The 21486-nt window shown below is 46.1% G+C and overlaps 1 protein-coding gene across 3 annotated transcripts in view; it reads left to right on the forward strand.

The window, feature by feature from the left end:
- avil (advillin) overlaps positions 1–21486 on the forward strand; it is a 40280-nt gene that overhangs the window by 13229 nt on the left and 5565 nt on the right. For all 3 annotated transcript variants that reach the window (XM_078201181.1, XM_078201179.1, XM_078201180.1), the window contains exons 6-16: positions 1260–1465; positions 3287–3365; positions 4337–4435; positions 5218–5371; positions 6786–6886; positions 7739–7876; positions 9476–9634; positions 11876–12055; positions 13534–13679; positions 15666–15810; positions 20446–20634. In XM_078201181.1, the coding sequence (XP_078057307.1) occupies positions 1260–1465; positions 3287–3365; positions 4337–4435; positions 5218–5371; positions 6786–6886; positions 7739–7876; positions 9476–9634; positions 11876–12055; positions 13534–13679; positions 15666–15810; positions 20446–20634 (1596 nt within the window). The remainder of the gene's footprint in view (positions 1–1259; positions 1466–3286; positions 3366–4336; positions 4436–5217; positions 5372–6785; positions 6887–7738; positions 7877–9475; positions 9635–11875; positions 12056–13533; positions 13680–15665; positions 15811–20445; positions 20635–21486) is intronic.

Raw genomic sequence — 21486 nt, forward strand, 5'->3', positions numbered from 1 at the left:
AGCCACACTGTTGGAGGTACTGTACTGAAGGAGCATTACACTGTTTGAAGGATACTATGGAAGGACAGTATTATGGTGGCGCTGCATTGTCAGGGGGACAGTCCTGCTGGAGCACTGCACTGTTGGAGGGTCAGTGCAGAGGGAGCACTGCGCTGTTGGAGGGTCAGTGCAGAGGGAGCACTGCGCTGTTAGAGGGGCAATACCGAGGAGCACTGTTGGGGGGTGGTGGGGGCACAGTACTGAGGAAGTGCCACACTGTTGGGGGGTGGGGGGGGTGTCATCAGTACTGAGGGAGCACCATAGTGTCAGAGCAGCAGTGCTGAGGGAGCGCCGCACTGGTCAGAGGGTAGGTGCTGAGGGAGTGCCACACCGTCGGAAGGACAGCCCTGAGGGAGGTGTTGTCTTTTGAGAGGGATGTTAAAAAAAAGGCCCCGTCTTTCCCCTGTCAGATGGATGTAAAAAAAATCCCATGGCACTATTTCAAAGTCTACCACCACTATCCATAGTTCCAGACTACAACAGGCATGTAAAAGTGCATGTTGCCGCAGAAACTTTGATTCCCTGAGTGATCTGTAACCCACCACCACCACTATTTCAAAGAAGAGCAAGGGAATTCTCCCTGGCGTCCTGGTTCAATATCAATGGTCAATCAATATCATTAAAAATGATTATCCAGTCATTATCACATTGTTGTTTGATGGAACTTGCTGTGCGCAAATTGACTGCTGCATTTCCTCCACTACAAGTGACTGCACTTCAAAAAGTACCGGGCGGCACGGTAGCACAGTGGGTTAGCACTGCTGCTTCACAGCTCCAGGGTCCCGGGTTCGATTCCCGGCTTGGGTCACTGTCTGTGTGGAGTTTGCACATTCTCCCCGTGTCTGTGTGGGTTTCCTCCGGGTGCTCCGGTTTCCTCCCACAGTCCAAAGATGTGTGGGTTAGGTTGATTGGCCATGCTTAAAAATTGCCCCTTAGAGTCCTGAGATGCGTAGGTTAGAGGGATTAGCGGGTAAAATATGTGGGAGTAGGGCCTGGGTGGGATTGTGGTCAGTGCAGACTCGATGGGCTGAATGGCCTCCTTCTGCACTGTAGGGATTCTATGATTCTATTCTATTCTAAAAAGTACTTAATTGACTGTAAAGTGCTTTGGGCTATCCTGGGTTGTGAAAGGTGCTATAGAAATGTTCTTTTTCTTTGTTCATCAGATCCACCTCCCAATGAGTTAATATTTCTTTCTATTTCGCTTGTCCTCTCTATAGGGTATGCAGCTAGCCAAGGACATTAGAGATCGGGAGAGAGGTGGACGTGCAGAGATTGGAGTGATCGAAGGTGATGAGGAACAAAAATCTCCTGAGCTGATGAAGGTTGTAATAAACTTTCTTGGGGAAAGGACCAAGAAAATAAGCCCACCAACGAGTGATGAAAAAGCAGTTCAAAGACAGGAAGCTAACATTAGCCTCTACCAGTAAGAGTTTAAGTAAACCTGGCTCCATTTTATATATAGGAATAACAGACTGCTAGGATTGGGTTGCACAAAAATGACTAATGTGTGGAATATTTTAAATATAGAAAATTGCGTGTGTGAAACATGTTGCATGTAGAATATCAGACGTAGTGCATGTTTTTGTTGTGGGGAAAATCTATTGGGGTCTACAGAGAGGGCTGCTACTTGCCAAATTGAGGGTGGCCTAGAGAAACAATGAAGGGTATAGATAGGGTGAACAGTGGGAAGCTTTTTCCCAGGTCGGAGGTGACGATCACGAGGGGTCACGGGCTCAAGCTGAGAGGGGCGAAGTATAACTCAGACATCAGAGGGACGTTTTTTACACAGAGGGTGGTGGGGGCCTGGAATGCGCTGCCAAGTAGGGTGGTGGAGGCAGACACGCTGACATCGTTTAAGACTTACCTGGATAGTCACATGAGCAGCCTGGGAATGGAGGGATACAAACGATTGGTCTAGTTGGACCAAGGAGCGGCACAGGCTTGGAGGGCCGAAGGGCCTGTTTCCTGTGCTGTACTGTTCTTTGTTCTTTGTTCTTTGAAACCATGATGAGACCCTGACTGACTGCAGAATTTTGGCAGACTTTAATATCGTTGCAACGAGAGATGTGAACTCTCAGAAAGAGCCACCTCTGCAGAGAAAGGTCGTTACCGAGTTCTTATAGTGTGATTTTTACACTCTATTCCATTGAAACACATCTTCATGGAGGTCATGTACAATGCTTGGAGATCATTTACCATTATATTTTCAATGATGTTAAAGAGCAGAATTCCAGTTTCATTGGGTCCAGGGTACATGTTAATAGCTCCCAATTAGCTGTTAATACAGACGAGATCCGCTAAACATTAATGTACATTGTCAATTTCCAGACACCTTGTGGCCCTGTAACTATAACCCCTCCCAGCATTCCGAGTTTCCAGAGAGTTTTGATTGTGTTCAAATACACGAGATGCTTATTTTGCTCCTCTCGTTTCATACCTGTTTGTATGTTAGATAAGCCCAACCCTTAGTCTTTGTTTTAACATCTCCAAGTTAAATCTCACTCTGCCAGGGATCCAGGGTTTCGGCACCAAGATATGTATTCCTAGTAATTCTGCTATCGAGCTATGTCTGTGAATTCCCTATCCAGTCAAGGAGCATAGCTCCCTTCCTAAAGTCCACAACAACATTTTATACAAGAGAGTGTATGTATGGAGTATGTTATATACAGAATAGCACACATGGAAAATGTTCTACAAAGGTTAGTACACAAGGAGGTAAATTTATTATAAAATAGCACACATGGGTTAGCGCAGACATAGAACATGTTCCATATAAGAGCACATATGGAATGTATAACATAAATGATAGCATTCATGGAGATGATTACAGACAATGTAGTGGATATGGAGTGTGTTAGAAATAGGGGTCCAGAAAGTATCATCTGTGGACAAATACTGAGGTGTTTAATTCACACCATCTAATCCCTGAGACACATCAGAACCCTAAACACACTGCAGCCTTTGTTACTCATTATGATATATGGAGATTGTGGTGATATTCCATTCTGGTGTGTAAGATTCTGTTGCTTTCTTTATCAGTGAGAGGTGTCAGGGCAGGCAATGACAAATAGGAGGGGAATCGGAGATGTTGTACGTATTATACAGTGAATGGTGGTCCCTGTATATAATTCTATGGCAAAACGAGTTTGTGCAATGCTGCATTATATACCGAAGAGTATTCAAGTAAACCAATGGCTATAAACAGGTACAGAACAAACAAAAATAAGCTGCTTTTATAATTCAGTATTTCAGATGCTGATGGACATATGAAAGTGACCGAAGTTGCTACACGGCCTCTCATCCAGGACATGCTGAATCACAATGTGAGTACTCAGCACAGCCTTCACACTCATAGAAATCATAGAAACCCTACAGTGCAGAAGGAGGCCATTCGGCCCATCGAGTCTACACCGACCACAATCCCACCCAGGCCCTACCCCCACATATTTTACCCGCTAATCTACACATCTCAGGACTCTAAGGGGCAATTTTTAACCTGGCCAATCAACCTAACCCGCACATCTTTGGACTGTGGGAGGAAACCGGAGCACCCGGAGGAAACCCACGCAGTCACGAGGAGAATGTGCAAACTCCACACAGACAGTGACCCGAGCCGGGAATCGAACCCAGGACCCTGGCGCTGTGAAGCAGCAGTGCTAACCACTGTGCTACCGTGCCGCCTTTAGGCTTTGAGTGTTCAAGAACATGGGCTAAACACGTTTTCTTCTCCCCCTACTTATTGGTGACACTGACACATTGAACCACTTAAATGACCGCATAGGACACTTACTGAAACAGTACGTAAAAAGAAACAGTACGTGTTGTGTGATGGTCAAGATTTGACACCTCCAAAAGTGAACGTTCTACCACAGCACTGCCTACAGGGATCATATTTAATTGCAAAATTGTGGACACGTTTATCATAGAACCCTACAGTGCAGAAGGAGGCCATTTGGCCCATTGAATCTGCACCGACCACAATCCCACCCAGGCCCTATCCCCATAATCCCATGCATTTACCCTAACTAGTCCCCCTGATACTAAGGGGAAATTTAGCATGGCCAATCCACCTAACCCGCACACCTTTGAACTGTGGAAGGAAACCGGAGCACCCGGAGGAAACCCACGCAGACACGGGGAGAACATGCAAACTCCACACAGACAGTGACCTAAGTTGGGAATTGAACCCGGGTCCCTGATGCTGTGAGCTCAGCAGTGCTAACCACTGCGTCACCCTATTATTTGTAACTGGGTTCTTGCATTTAATAATGTGAGATTGTTCAATATCTTTCAGGATTGCTGTGTACTCGACCAAGGTGGAACTAAGATTTATGTCTGGAAAGGAAAAGGAGCTACAAAGGCAGAGAAACAGGCTGCTATGTCTAGGGCTTTGGTAAGTTTGTCTAAAATGCTAGTCATCTGTTCCCAATCCTCAAGCAGTCAAAAGGAAGGAAAGCAAAAATGTTTGTTTTTCCAATTGTCGTTCCTGGCTTTGCTGTCTCATGCTGAGATTTAACAGGTTCCAGCTGCCTCTGGTATTTTCCCCACGTGGTTGTTCATACAGTGAGTGCTGGTGGGCTATTTAACCATGGGAACCATCAAAACACAGCTTAATTCAGTCCTTCCTTGTTTAATATCCACACATGCTCACTTATCAGCACCTTCCTGTCCTGCTGAAGTTGACCCTTGCTGCGGGTTCCCCAATGGCGGCACAGGTGAGGAATGTAAATCGCCATCAACTTTGGCAGGACGGAAGATCCCGATAGCAAGCTGCCTCTGCTGCGGGAAAAACCACCGCGGGGGTTGGGGGGCTAGAGAATTCCGCCCTTGGTTTCGAATAGAAATCAACAAGGTGCCTGGTTCATCACTGGTCTCTGCTGAGCTAATAGAAACATAGAAAATAGGTGCAGGAAGGCCATTCAGCCCTTTGAGCCTGACCACCATTCAATATGATCATGGCTGATCATACACTTTCAACTCGGAGAAAACCATTGACCTCAGTGCCTGCTGAGCTCAGAAGTTGAAAACTCAGACTGGTTGCAACTTCTGAGCTACCTGCCACTGGGTTGAATTGATTAACTAAGCAAGATTGACCTGCAGTCAGATGTTCAATTGGTTTGAATACACAAATGATTTATAAATATATATTTTGATGGATTCCTTTGTACAATTCAGGATTTTATTAAGATGAAGGACTATCCAAATACCACGAACATTGAGATGGTGAATGATGGAGCTGAGTCAGCCATGTTCAAGCAGCTTTTCAAGAAGTGGTCGGTGAAGGAGAAAACAGTGGGTTTAGGGAAAATACACACAGTTGGTAAAGTTGGTAAGTATGTACATTTCAGAAATATGTAGAGAAAGCTTTGACTGTTTTTTCAGATGATAGGGGTTTTCTTTTTAATGCAAGTAGAAGTCCAAAGAAATTTAGGGGACCGTGTACACAGATCACTAAAATGTAATAATCATATACAAAAAATAATTTTAAAATAGCATGGCGGCACAGTGGTTAGCACTGCTGCCTCACAGGGACCCGGGTTCGATTCCCGGCTTGGATGACTATCTGTGTGGAATCTGCACGGTCTCCCCGTGTCTACGTGGATTTCCTCCGGGTGCTCCGGTTTCCTCCCACATTCCAAAGATGTGCTGGTTAGGGTGCGTTGACCCGAACAGGCACCAGAGTGTGGCGACTAGGGGAATTTCACAGTAGCTTCATTGCAGTGTTAATGTAAGACTTACTTGTGACTAATAAATAAACTTTACTTTATATTCGCATTTATACCTTTTAGGGCTAGATTATAATAGGGAGGACTTTTTGTTCGAGCTATAGAAAGCCTTGGTGAGACCATACCTGGAGTAATGGACACCGTACCTTGGAAAGGATACATTGACCTTGGAAGGAGCGCAATTCAGATTCATCGCTCCCAGTGTTAGGTTATGAGGAGAGATTACATAAAGCAGGCTTGTATTACATTGAATATAGAAGGCTAAGGGGTGATTTACTGGAAATTTCTAAAGATTTTGAAAGGAATTTATAAAGTGCATAGGAGCCATTTCCAAGAGTGTGGGAGTCTAGAACAAAGGCACATAACCATAAATTTAGAGTCAGGCCATTAAGAAAGAAGTTAGGTAACATTTCTTCACGATAGAATTATAGTCTATCTGATACTAAAAGCTAGCTAAATTAATATTTTATAGCTGAGAGTGATGGAATTCTGCTAAACAAGGATATAGGGGCGGCACGGTAGCACAGTGGTTAGCACTGCTGCTTCACAGCTCCAGGGTCCCGGGTTCGATTCCCGGCTCGGGTCACTGTCTGTGTGGAGTTTGCACATTCTCCTCGTGTCTGCGTGGGTTTCCTCCGGGTGCTCCGGTTTCCTCCCACAGTCCAAAGATGTGCGGGTTAGGTTGATTGGCCAGGTTAAAAATTGCCCCTTAGAGTCCTGGGATGCGTAGGTTAGAGGGATTAGCGGGTAAAATATGTGGGGGTAGGGCCTGGGTGGGATTGTGGTCGGTGCAGACTCGATGGGCCGAATGGCCTCCTTCTGCACTGTAGGGATTCTATGATTAAAAGGATATGGAGCCAAGGAGGGTGGATGGAATTAAGAAATTGAACAGCCATAATCTCGTTTAATGGTGACACAGGCTTGAGGGGCTGAATGGCCTCCTCTTGTTTCGAAGTACACTGTGCTTCTTACGAGTTAACAACTTTGATACCTTTTAACTTTCTATTCCCTTTCCAGCCAACGTTAGCCAACAGAAGTTTGATGCCACCTTAATGCATGCCATGCCAGAGGTGGCAGCTCAAGAGAGGATGGTTGATGATGGCAGAGGAAAAACAGAGGTACAGTACTATTATTATTTGATGTTGGTCTTGAGAAAGATATAAAATAAATAAATGGCTGGATTGGTCATATCTTTAATCCAGTGCTGGATTAGAAGGCTAATAAGGGGTGATTTACTGGAAATTTCTAAAGATTTTGAAAGGAATTTATAAAGTGCATAGGAGCCATTTCCAAGAGTGTGGGAGTCTAGCACAAAGGCACATAACCATGTCTCTTTGCACCTGTTTCCAGTGCAGTAGTCAAATGCTATAAAGCGGATTTGTGCCAAAACAAACTGTGGAGTTTGTTCCGGAGTGAAATCACTTGAGAAAGAAATCATAGAAACCCGACAGTACAGAAAGAGGCCATTCGGCCCATCGAGTCTGCACCGACCACGATCCCACCCAGGCCCTACCCCCATATCCCTACATATTTTACCCACTAATCCACGCATCCCAGGACACTAAGGGGCAATTTTAGCATGGCCAATCAACCTCACCCGCACATCTTTGGACTGTGGGAGGAAACCGGAGCACCCAGAGGAAACCCACGCAGACACGAGGAGAATGTGCAAACTCCACACAGACAGTGACCTAAGCCGGGAATCGAACCCAGGTCCCTGGAGCTGTGAAGCAGCAGTGCTAACCACTGTGCTACCGTGCCGCCACTTCAACTGAATGTGAAAAATATTGGGAGCAAAGATAGTCTTTGATTTTGCACCAGCTATAACTTTTTAAACATTGTTTTGAATATTTTTAACAGCAGTGATGCAGGGACCCCATTTGGATGCCCTCTGTTTTCTCTGGTGCTGAAGCTGGCAATGAACGCTACCCTGCTCTTCATATGACCATAGATCCGTATTGTATTTGCAGGTTTGGAGAATCGAAAACCTCGAACTGGTTCCAGTGGACCCCGAAAGGCATGGCTTCTTCTATGGTGGCGACTGCTACCTGATCCTGTACACATACCAAGTGAACAGGAAGCAGCATTTTATCCTCTATATTTGGCAGGTGAGGCTATCTGAAAAGGACATCACAAAATACATCATAACTTACGCTGCTGCAGCCTTTCAATTCAAACTTTACATTACAGATGGTCAAGTGGGCAATTTGGCCACACTTTTGAATTCTGATTTGCAAGCCATAATTTGTCAAGATGGTAGGCGTCTGTGTTCTATCTGCAGTGTTGAAAATCATCTGAAGATTGAGGAAATTGAATAGAGATGTGTAGCCCTCCAAGCCTGCACCGACCATGCTGCCCGACTGAACTAAAACCCCCTACCCTTCCAGGGACCATATCCCTCTATTCCCATCCTATTCATGTATTTGTCCAGACGTCCCTTAAAACCATACTTAGAAGGAATGTTCAAGGTTTACCTGTGGCACAGTCTAGAGTCAGAAGGTTGAGTGTTCAGAGACTTGAGCACAAAATTCAGGTTGACACTCCCAGTGTAGTACTGAGGCAGTGCTGCACAGTCAGAGATGCTGTCTTTTGAACAAGATGTTAAACTGAGGCTTTGTCTGCCTTCTTAGGTGGATGAAAAACAGTATTGTTTTGCAAAAGAGTAGGGAGTGTTCTCTCCAATCCTCTGGCCAGTACTTATCCTTCCACCAAATTCACTAAAAAGGCAGATTATCTGCATGATCATTTCTGTTTGTGGAAGCTTGCTGTGATTAAATTGACTTCTGCATTTCCTATAGTGACTACACCTCAAAATTCCCCGGTGTTTGATCATCCTGAGGCACTTGCTATCTGAATCTGCACATAGCCACTTGGGTGAGGTACCAGAAGTCTGGGGGCACCTGTGGAACCACCACCTCCACGGGAAGAGGTGCCCAATCGCCCAGTTTCTGTTGAAGAACGTTGTGAGATATGAGCTATTTATCAGTAAAAATCAAATGTTTTTTTTAACTGACACATAATGAGGAACAATTTGGGTTAATCAAGTGGTGAATGGAAGGGAGAAACTTAAAACAATCGCCATCAGCAGGGGATGGATGCTAGGAAAAGTATTAGAACTAATGGCTGTCAAGTTCCCAGTACCAGATGGCATGCATCCTAGGGTCCGGCATAGATAGCAGTTAGTTACAATGTTCCTTAGATTCTGGAAAGGTTCCAGCGCAATAGAAAATAGCAAATGTAACACCTTTATTCAAGAAAGGAGGGAGAAACAAAGCAGGAAACGACAGGCTAGTTATCCTAACACCTGTCATAGGGAAAGTACTGGAATCCATTATTAAGGAGGTTATAGCAGGAAACTTAGATAATCACGATTTGATCAGGCAGAGTCAACGTGGCTTTGTGAACAGGAAATAGTGTTTAACTAATCTGTTAGGGGTTTTTTTGATGATAGAGAGCCAGTAAACATGGTGTACTTGGGTTTCCAAAAAGGATTTGAAAAGGTCATCAAAGGTTACTACACCAGATAAGAGAACATGTAAGGGGTAACGAGGCGAGGGTTATGGGAGGACAGAGAGAATGTGGAGCTGAGACACAGCCAGAACAGTCATGATTTTATTGAGTGGTGGAGCAGGCCCAAAGGGCCAATGGGCTACTCCTCTCTACCTATGTTATGAGTAGCTTAACCAGATTAGTGCCTCTATTCCTAGGGTCGTCATGCCAGCCAAGATGAACTGGCTGCCTCAGCCTATCAAGCAGTCCAGCTGGACCAGAAGTTTGGTGATGAACCAGTGCAAATTCGGGTCACCATGGGCAAGGAGCCACGACACTTCATGACCATCTTCAATGGAAAAGTGATCATCTTTGAAGTAAGTCTTTGATAAAATATGGCTCAAATAGAATTATTACCAGTGACTCAGTGTGTAAATACACCAGCTTGCATGGGACTGGACAGGAAGGTGTCCCTAATTTGCGAGGCAATTTGACAGAGGTGCACAAGATTATGACTGGTTTGGATGAGGTAAACAAGGAAAAACTGTTCCCATGAACTGATCGTGCAGGACGAGGGGTCACAGACTTAAGGTTTTGGGCGAAAGATGCAAGGGGATGTGAGGAAGAACGTTTTTACGCAGCGAATGGTAAAAATCTGAAACTTGCTGGTGGTGGCCTCCCTCCCCACCCTCCAGTCAACCAGAGAATGATCGGGCCTTTCCCACCCCCCACCCCCCCCCACCACTAGACATCACCCCACCGCACAACATAACTGTCCCCCCTTATCCACCCACCCCAGACTGATCGCAACCCCCTGCCGCCTTTCCCCCCCCACTGATCACCCACAGAGTGGCAGCAGACCCCCCTGCTCCTGCCCCCCACCAGAGAACCATCTACCCCCCTCCTCCTCCTCCCCCACCCCCCACCAGAGAACCATCTGGCCTCCCTCCCTCCCCACCACCCACCAGAGAACCATCTGATATCCCTCCTCTCGTTCCCCCCCCCCCCCACCAGAGAATGATCGGGCCTCCCTCCAATAAACCAGAGAATGATCGGGCCTCCCTCCCACAAACCAGAGAATGATCGGGCCTCCCTCCCACAAACCAGAGAATGATCGGGCCTCCCTCCCACAAACCAGAGAATGATCGGGCCTCCCCTCTGCCCTCCTCCTCCCACAACAGAGAGCGATCGGGCCTCCGTTCCGCCCCCAACCTCCAACCAGAGGATGGTCGGGCCCCCCTCCCCACACAACAGAGAGCGATCTGGCCTCCCTCTCGCTCCGTACCAGGGAATGATCGGGCCTCCTCCCCAACCCCCCCAACAGAGTGCGATCTGGCCTCTTTCTCCTCCCCCCCCACCCCCACAACCAGGGAATGATCCCCCCCCCCCCCAAGAGAACGATCAGGCCTCCCGCCGCACCCCCCCACCGCCCCCCAATCTGAGTCAGAGAGCTGTTGGAAGCTCTGAAATTACCTCTTCGGAAGCTGGAGCACCCGAAACAGACCTTTGCTAAGCATGTCTGTTTCGCGCTGAATCTGGACAGGCAAACGCGATGGTAAAGGGGGAAATGCAGGTAAGATTGGGCATCCAGCTCATTATGTCAATTTAAATGCATGCAAATGCATTTAAATTGACATCGCACCTGTTTCCGGTGCGGTTCGGATTGCGGCCATTTTCGGGCCTTGGTAAAGTGGGCATCTGCGCGGGCGCGGATCGCGCTAATCGCCTCACGCCCGACTTTACCAAATTTTCACGCTCGAAAACGGGCGTGATGCAATGGTAAAATCGGGCCCAATGTCTCTAAAGTGTTCAGATGGGCAAAACAACAAAGAACCTATTCAGCCCTTACCTTGGCAGGTGCCAGAACCTTCAAATGAGGTGAGAAAAAGGAAATAAAATTGAAAAAGAAAAGGCAAAAATTTCCAGAATGCCTCTATTACCCCTCCTACCAGTAATGCCTGAATTATATATTCTAATCGACCTTATTTGGCCACTCTGAAGATTTAACCTTCTGACTGATTTGTATCACTGTATCCGTCTTAGTTGGCTGACTCTCGGTAACTATTGATGTGTACATTAAATTGAATATAAGGAATTGATTTAAAATGTTCACCTTAAACTACAATAGAACATGATAGTATTTGGATAGAATGTTGTTTGCAGTAAATGCGAGGAAAAGTTTGTTTTGTGGGGTAGAATATCCACACGCTCTAATAAATTCAGGGCTACAGGAAGACTAAAGCAGGGAGGGGCTTGTTTTGCATTGATCTATTAATGAATTGGCACAGACACAATAGGTCAAATGACCTCAATCTGTGTTATATAATTCTGTTTTGTGAGTTGAATTCTCACTGTGATATATACACGATGTGATTTCACCTCATTGCTTTTTAAAGGAATACAGTCCATCAAACGACGAAAGAAAATGGCCAAATTATTGCGAGAAGAAACAAACATTTGGCAAATATTTTCTTCAAGCTTGCTTTACCTTAATGAAAACAATGTTGAGATGTGCCATTGTGTCACTAAATGTTTGTCAGCCACTTTTTACTTTCTTCATGGAGGGCTTGCCCCTTACCCGGCATATTTATAAAGTGCATCTTTTGTTTGTTTGTTAGGGTGGCACTTCAAGGAAGAGCAGCAACCATCCAGAGCCGCCTGTCAGACTCTTTCAGGTTCATGGCTCTGTTAAGTCTAATACCAGGGCAATTGAGGTCCCAGCCTACGCTTCATCTTTCAACTCAAATGATGTATTTCTTCTAAAGACAGAAGCAAATTGCTACCTGTGGTGTGGGAAGGTAAAATACTTTAAACCACAAGTGACACACTATCAGGTAGCTTTGGATAACATTCAGAACTCCTCATGTTGACTTGGTTGGTAATTGCGTGGCCTAGTTTGGAAGTTCAATCCCTACTCTGTTCTGTTGGCTTCTCCCAGCAGAGTATCGAGCTGCAGCATCCCTGGGCTATCACTAACCAGTGAATCCTGCTGGAGATGTCAGGTCTGAAGAGAGTAAGAAGTTTAACAACACCAGGTTAAAGTCCAACAGGTTCACCTGAAGAAGGGGCTTGGGGCTCCGAAAGCTTGTGTGGCTTTTGCTACCAAATAAACCTATTGGACTTTAACCTGGTGTTGTTAAACTTCTTACTGTGTTTACCCCAGTCCAACGCCGGCATCTCCACATCAGGTCTGAAGAGGACAGGACTAGGTACTTCTGAAATGCATCTCTCAGAAGAATTAGTCAAATGACACTCACTCAGACACACAGGGTGGGTGTCGGGTTGCCAGCTCTGGCGAGACATATTTCTGGAAGTTTTGTTGCATAAACTCCTACCCTCACAATCCAACCATTGGGGGAAGGGCAAAAGCAGCCACTTCCTTGAAGAGAAGAGGGGATTGGAGAGTAGGGGGCAGCATAGCGCTGAGGATGTGTGGAGGTGGGGTATATTAGAATATACTCATCAAATTTACATCTGGCAGCTATACCCGAAGGGAGAGCAGGTCAGAGAACTGTTGATACTGTGGTACAGCTATGTCTCCTTTTGGGTGTGATTCTCCACAGGGAGTACAGGAGAGTGGAGTTTACCCTAAAGCAACTTTTGTTCGAAGCCTGTTTATAAACAACCAAACTGTCCATCTTCCCCACCCACTCCAAGTAAAACATTTCTATCTCTTGTACTTGTGATCCTAATGACCTATCAGAATAAGATTTGTTGCTCAGTTTTAGGGCTATTTTTGAGCTGGATGTGTAGAGGTCACTTGATAATCTTTTGTTTACAGCTTAAGCCATAGAAGAAAAGGCTTTTGTCCGTTATTGTAGGCCAGATCCAACAGCCGTCAGTCAGAAGTAAACACACATTGTAATGTGAGACAGGGCGGCACGGTAGCACAGTGGTTAGCACTGCTGCTTCACAGTTCCAGGGACCTGGGTTCGATTCCCGGCTTGGGTCACTGTCTGTGTGGAGTTTGCACATTCTCCTCGTGTCTGCGTGGGTTTCCTCCGGGTGCTCCGGTTTCCTCCCACACTCCAAAGATGTGCGGGTCAGGTTGATTGGCCATGCTAAAATTGCCCTTAGTGTCCGTAGGTTAGAGGGAGTAGTGGGTAAATATGTAGGGATATGGTGGTAGGGCCTGGGTGGGATTGTGGTCGGTGCAGACTCGATGGGCCGAATGGCCTCTTTCTGTACTGTAGGGTTTCTAAGATTCTAAGAATGTTACAGCTGGAAGTTGTTTAAGGGATATAGAACTGATATGCCTCTTTCTTCCTGTGTGTAGGGTTCCAGTGGGGATGAACGTGCAATGGCAAAAGAATTGGCTGCCATTGTTGCTAATGGGAATGAGGCCATCATCGCTGAGGGCCAAGAACCACTGGTATTCTGGGAAGCACTTGGTGGAAAGATGCCATATGCAAATGACAAAAGGTAACAGCCATTTTCCTTTACACCCCTTCAAAGCTGAGTTAAAGTTCCTCGGGTAGGGGCTGTCCTTACTATTCTCTCCAAATGAATGTCCATTGTCCACCTAGATAGTGAGTGTCGATGGGCTGTTGAGTCATGGGGTGGGCATCGTTGCCAAGTCCTCTCCTGACCTCATCCACTGTCCATATACATGACCATAGTTGTAAGGAGTGGGCATAGAACCATAGAACCATAGAAAATTACAGCTCAGAAACAGGCCTTTTGGCCCTTCTTGTCTGTGCCGAACCATTTTTTGCCTAGTCCCACTGACCTGCACTTGGACCATATCCCTCCACACCCCTCTCATCCATGAACCCGTCCAAGTTTTTCTTAAATGTTAAAAGTGACCCCGCATTTACCACTTTATCCGGCAGCTCATTCCACACTCCCACCACTCTCTGCGTGAAGAAGCCCCCCCTAATATTCCCTTTAAACTTTTCTCCTTTCACCCTTAACCCATGTCCTCTGGTTTTTTTCTCCCCTAGCCTCAGCGGAAAAAGCCTGCTTGCATTCACTCTATCTATACCCATCAAAATCTTATACACCTCTATCAAATCTCCCCTCAATCTTCTACGCTTCAGGGAATAAAGTCCCAAGCTATTCAATCTCTCTCTGTAACTCAGCTTCTCAAGTCCCGGCAACATCCTTGTGAACCTTCTCTGCACTCTTTCAATCTTATTTACATCCTTCCTGTAACTAGGTGACCAAAACTGTACACAATCTTGACCAACAGGAGTAAAAGGTCACTTGGGAGACCGATGGTGTCAGGTCTTCAGATCGAGAGACCAACAGGGGTACAAGCTATTGGTTAGAAGAATAATAGGAGATGGGGCTTTGGGTCAGGACATTGAAATCATAGAAACCCTACAGTGCAGAAGAAGGCCATTCAGCCCATCGAGTCTGCACCGACCACAATCCCACCCAGGCCCTACCCCCACATATTTACCCGCTAATCCCTCTAACCTATGCATCCCAGGACTCTAAGGGGCAATTTCTTTAACCTGGCCAATCAACCTAACCTGCACATCTTTGGACTGTGGGAGGAAACCGGAGCACCCGGAGGAAACCCACGCAGACACGAGGAGAATGTGCAAACTCCACACAGACAGTGACCCGAGCCGGGAATCGAACCCGGGACCCTGGAGCTGTGAAGCAGCAGTGCTAACCACCGTGCTACCGTGCCGCCCCGTTAGTTAGCGTGAGTTAGCGCTGCCAACACTTTTTCCAAGACTGATCGCTCATGGGGAGGAATTTTATGGTCTCACTCTTCCCCAAACCATAAAATCCCGCCCGAGGTCGACGGACCTTTTCATGTTCCACCCCTCGCCCACTCTGATTCCTGTGGTGGGCAGGGCGATAAAATTCTGGCCTTGATATCAGTGAAGCGGCACGGTAGCATAGTGGTTAGCACTGCTGCTTCACAGCTCCAGGGACCTGGGTTCGATTCCCGGCTCGGGTCACTGTCTGTGTGGAGTTTGCACATTCTCCCCGTGTCTGCGTGGGTTTCCTCCGGGTGCTCCGGTTTCCTCCCACAGTCCAAAGATGTGCGGGTTAGGTTGATTGGCCAAGCTAAATTGCCCCGTAGTGTCCCGGGATGCGTGGATTAGCGGGTAAATGTGAGGGTTAGAGGGATTAGCAGGTAAATATGTAGGGATACGGGGATAGGGCCTGGGTGGGATTGTTGTCGGTGCAGACTCGATGGGCCGAATGGCCTCTTTCTGCACTGTAGGGGTTCTATGGAAGGGAGCTCTTTCATTTTACTGGCTGCCATCTTAGAATGGCTGGACAATGAGACCTGTGGAGTGTACACTAATCTGACTCTTGTAGAAGCACCCAGATAATAGAGAATTTTCTGGGCCTTCATGAAGGGAAGATGAGGAAAATGGGAGAGTGTTCTTGTTCTACAGATTGTTTCTGTCCCTGATGAAGCGTTCTTCCATTCCCACGTAGACTCCAAGATGAAAATGAGGATTTCCAACCTCGTCTGTTTGAGTGCTCCAACAAAACAGGGCGATTCATTGTTAACGAGGTCACAAACTTCACCCAGGATGACCTCAGTGAAGATGATGTCATGCTCCTGGATACATGGGATCAGGTAAAAAGAATCAACCAATGGAAGCACAGTTCTCAAGTTATGGCCTGAAGATTAGTTTGCTGGTCTCATGTTTCCCCTCTCTGCTCAACCAATCATGGATTGCAGGATGAGAGGGATGGAGGTCCAGTTTTCCCACTTGGGTGAGAATCCCTTCCTGAGCTTGTCTTATTTGGAGCTGGTTAAATGTGCCAATCTCAGTATGTGGGCAATTCATTCAAATGACCCTACTTGGGCACTGAATCTGCAACAAAATTGTACGAATTAAGCACCTGAACCACTCAAACACACTAGCTGTTTACTAAATGGCTTCCTCCTTTTAAAATATTTTTGTGGAAATTCTGTGCTGATCCAGATGAAGAATGGAAAACATCCAGTATCTGGATCCAGTACTCCCAGATTAGAGCTGTGCTCCCTCATCAACAATGTACGATCTTGGTTTCGGACAAAGCTCGGCACAACATCAAGGGCCGAAGGACCTGTACTGTGCTGTACAGTTCTATGTGCTATGTACCTGAACACAAGTTAAGAAGGGCACTCGTCACTGTGTGGGGAGTGCCCATAGCTCACACTGTGGGCACTTTGGGTACAGAAATCATTACTTTTGAAAATACTGTATTCGTGGAAACCATCAATGATTATGCTGTAGAGTGGGATTCAGCAATCTAGTTTGGTGCCACTCCAATGTTATTTCATTAAGGAACAGTTTGTGACTGTCAAAGAAAAGCCAGGGTTGAATTATAGATCAGTTCTAGATGATGTTCAACTTACCCTCCCTGATCATAACTTAGATTTCCCCCTCCTGTTTTTCTCTTTGATTTTTCTCCTTATATCCTCTCTCCTCTTGCCACAGAATCAATTCTGGGGTTACGGACCCATGTACAGAGATCGGCCTCCAATTCCTCACCCCTAGAGACCAAAGAGATCAAAGTGATGAACCATGAGCAGCTCTGGCTATTTAACTATGTTAGCTGCTAGTCAAGCCCTATTCTACCACCTCCAGCATCCACACATTCAAACTTCTTGAGGGGAAAAGGCTAAGCGGGAAGCTTGGTTGATTCCATTATTATCCCACCATCCCTAAGAGTAACTTTAGCCCCAATAACCACACTGACTGAGATCAGCTGCACAAACTGGGATCTTCCTGGTCCACATCTTTCACCAGGCTGTCTATGCATCAACTGAGAAAAGAATATTTAGAATGGCAACCAAAATGAGTTAAGAAAATAAAATCTGCACTTTTTTACATTTTCTCAAGTGCTTTGACTTTTTTATACAGGGAAGTTACAGCACGGAAATTGGTCATTTGGCCCTAACAGCCCAAGCCAGTGTTTACCCTCCACATGAACAAATAACTATATTCACATTAACCCAACTTGTTCCAGTATCCTTTTGTCCTCTCTTCCTTCATCCACTTTTTAAAAATTCATTTACAAGATATGGATGTCACTGGCTAGGCCAGCATCTATTGTCCATCCCACATTGTCCTTGAGAAGGTGGGCTGCCTCCTTGAACCCCTGTAGTTCATGTGGTATAAGTGCACCGCAGTGCTTTAGTGAGGGAATCCAGGATTTTGACCCAGGGACAGCGAAGGAATGATAAATTCCTAAGTCAGGATGGCGAGGGACTTGGAGGGGAACTTCCATGTGGTGGTGCTTCCCATGTGTCTGCTGCCCTTGTCCTTCTAGATGATAGCAGTCATGGGTTTGGAAGGTGCTGTGTAAGGAATCTTGGCGAGTTCTTGCAACGCATCTTGTTGGTAGCACACACTGCTTTCATTGTGCATTGGTGGTGAGAGGAGTGAATATTTGTGGAAGGGGTGCCAATCAGATGGGCTGGTTTGTCCTGAATGGTGTCGAGCTTCTTGAGTGTTGTTGGAGCTGCACCCATCCAGGCAAGGGCGAATATTCCATCACAATCATGATTTGTGCCTTGTAGATGGTGGAGTGGCTTTGGAGAGACGGGAGGCGAGTTACTCGCCATAGGATTCCTAATCTCTGATCTCTCTTGTATCCACAGTATTTCCACGGCTACTCCAGTTCAGTTTCTGGTTAATGGTAACCACCCAGGATGTTGTTAGTGGGGGATTCAGTGATGGTAATGTCATTGAATGTCCAGAGGTGATGTCTAAGTTCTCTTGGAGATGGTTATTGCCTGGCACTTGTGTGGCACGAATGTTACTTACCACTGTCACCCCAGACCTGGACATTGTCCAGGTCTTGCTGCATTTGGACATGGACTGTTTCAGTATTTGAGGAGTTACAAATGGTGCTGAACATTGTGCAATCACCAGTGAATATCCCCACTTCTGACCTTATGATGGAGAGAAGGTCATTGATGAAGCAGCTGAAAACGGTTGGGCCTAGGACACGAACCCTGAGGAACTCCTGCAGAGATGTCCTAGAACTGAGATAATTGACTTCCAACAACCACAACCATCTTCCTGTGTGCTAGGTATGTCTCTAACCAGTGGAGAGTTTCCCCCCTGATTCCCATTGACCTCAGTTTTGCTAGGGCTCCTTGATGCCACACTCGGTCAGATGCTGCCTTGATGTCAAGGGCAGTCACTCTCACCTCAGCTCTGAAATTCAGCTCTTTTGTCCGTGTTTGAACCAAGGCTGTAATGAGGTCAGGAACTGAGTGACCGTGATGGAATCCAAACTGACCGTGAGGAAGCAAGTTATTGCTGAGTAAGTGCTGCTTGATAGCGCTATTGATGCCGCTTCCATCACTTTACTAATGATGAAGAGTACAGTAATGGAGCGGTAATTGGCCGGATTGGATTTGTCCTGCTTTTTATGTACAGAACATACCTGAGCAATATTCCACATTGCCGGGTAGATACCAGCGTTGCATCTGTACTTGAACAGCTTGGCTAGGGGCATGGCAAGTTCTGAAGCACAGTACAATTGTTGGAATATTGTCAGGGCCCATTGCCTTTGCAGTATCCAATGCTTTCAACCATTTCTTGATATCATGTGGAGTGAATCCAATTGGATGAAGACTGGCATCTATGGTGCTGGGAACCTCTGGAGGAGGCAGAGATGGATCATCCACTCGGCACTTCTGACTGAAGATTGTTGCAAATGCCTCAGCCTTATCTTTTGCACTGATGTCTTGGGCTCCTCCATCATTGAGGATGGGGATATTTGTGGAGGCTCCTCCTCCAGTGAGTTGTTGAATTGTCTACCACCATTCATGGCTGGATGTGGAATGACTGCAGAGCTTAGATCTGATCCGTTAGTTGTGGAATCACTGACCTCTGTCTATCACTTGATGCTTATGCTGTTTGGCATGTAAGTAGTCCTGTTTGGTAGCTTCACCAGGTTGACACCTCATTTTTAGGTATACCTGGTGCTGCTCCTGGCACGACCTCCTGCATTCCTCATCGAACCAGGCTTGATCCCCGGCTTGGTATCGTTACGAGGTGACAGGGTACAATTCTGCTGCTGTCCAGGGCCTACAGCACCCCATGGCTGTCCAGTCTTGAGTTGCTAGATCTGTTTGAAATCTATCCCATTTCACATGCTGGTAGTGCCACACAACACGGTAGAAGGTATCCTCAATGTGAAGATGGGTTTTGCCTCCACAAGGACTGTGCGGTGGTGACTACTACCGATACTGTCATGGACAGATGCTACTGCAGCAGGCAGGTTTATGAGGATGAGGTGAAGACTGTTTTCCCTCTTGTTTGTCCCCTCTCCACCTAGCGCAGTCCCAGTCAGCAGCTATGTCCTTTAGGACTTGGCCAGTTCAGTCTGTGTTGGTGCTACTGAGCTACTCTTGGTGATGACAAAGTCCTCACCCAGAATATATTCTGCACCCTTGTCACTTTCAGGACTTCCTCCAAGTAGTGTTCAACATGGAGAGGTACTGATTCATCAGCTGAGGGAGGGAGGTTTAGATAGGTAGTAATAAGCAACAGGTTTCCTTGCCCATGTCTGACCTGGTGCCATGAGATTTCATGGGGTCCGGAGTCGATGTTGAGGACTCCCAGGGCAACTTCCTCCCAATTGTTTACCACTGTGCCACTGCCACCTCTGCTGGTTCTGTCCTGCAGTGGGACAGGACTTACCCAGGAATGGTGATGGTGGTGTCTGGGACATTATCTAATGAGGTATGATTCCGTGAGGCTGCTGCTTGGTCTGTGAGACAGTTCTCCCAATTTTGGCACAAGCCCCCAGATGTTAGTAAGGAGGACTTTGTGGGATCGACAGGACTGATTTACCTTTGTTCCAGACCAGGCAAGGACAGCAGGTTTCCTTCCCTAAAGGATATTAATGAACCAGATGGGTTTTTACAACAATCAATTCATAGTTATCATTCAACTTTTAATTTTGGATCCAAACCTGGGTCCTCAGGGTCTCTGGATTACTATTCCACTGGCAATACCAAAATGTCATCGCCTCCTCCCACATCCTGCTCCTTCTGCTCCCTTGTGCTCTGAGTCACAAAGTGCCATGGAATATCTGAGCTGGCACATAAGAATGAAAATGCAAGTGATGCATTCAGTGGATAAGAGAAGAGGAGCATGGAACTGGAGGTCCTGCAGGAGCTCGTGTGGGTTTGAGTCTGACTTCATCTCTTTCGACATAATCCTCCTTTTCTTCCTCCGTATCATTGTTTCTTGTGTTCCAGATTTTTATTTGGATTGGCAAAGAGGCGAATGAGATAGAAAGGAAGGAGACCATGATCACGGCACAGGACTATCTGAAGACACACCCCAGTGGCCGGGACCTTGGCACACCCATAATCATCATCAAACAGGGTTTTGAACCACCAACTTTCACTGGCTGGTTTGTGGCATGGGACATCAGCAAATGGAGTGTAAGGAACCTCTAAACTTTGACCTCTATAGTAGTCTTTCAGTGGTCAAGGGAAAACAACAATCTGTGTAAAGCTTCCTACGATTAGAGAGAACTCTGGAAAAAAGTGTAAGGATGCACTTAAATTAAACCTTTGAGTATTGCTTGAAAAAAAAACTTGCTGTCGAAGCTCTTTGTCTTACCACAGGTATTCTTGCAAACTGATGAGTGCAAAGGGAACAACAATTTATACTTCATCAGAAGAATGCTGATTGGTTGGCAAGTGGATTATCTCCTCTCTTCTCAAGCAATATAAATTGTTGTTGCCTTTACAATTGGTCTTTGTACGAGCTGTCCTGATGAGTGCAAGATGAAAAGCTTCAACAGCATGTCTCTTCTTTCAGCAATACTCAAGTTCTGAATACCAAACAACCAAAATTAAAAATTATTGGAGGTACACGCAATCCCAGGGATATTAAGCAAAATACTGGAATCCTTTCAGTATTAGAACAGAGAAAGGACAGTTCGGGAACAAGCTGGAAGAATAAAACTGATGGTGGTTAAATATTAAATGGATATTTTCTAGGAGCGTTCACTGCAGATGGTAATACTAAGTCAAAGGGAAAGCATTAGAGACAGAGGAGGCAGTAAAAGGTTTCCAAGAAGATTTGAATCAGTTTTGTCATTGAGCAGATAAATGGCACCAATATAAAGTGCTGTACGTTTGTCCAAAGAAATTGAAATGTAACTGTAGAATAAATGGAATTGCAATAATGGAGAGAAGCTTGGGAAGGGAACTGGGAATAATAGTGGACACATCAAGTCCAGTGTGTAGATATTGTTATGGAGCAGTTACAAAGACACAGAATGCTAG

The sequence above is a fragment of the Mustelus asterias genome, chromosome X (genome assembly GCF_964213995.1).
Source record: "Mustelus asterias chromosome X, sMusAst1.hap1.1, whole genome shotgun sequence".
Taxonomy (NCBI): Eukaryota; Metazoa; Chordata; class Chondrichthyes; order Carcharhiniformes; family Triakidae; genus Mustelus; species Mustelus asterias.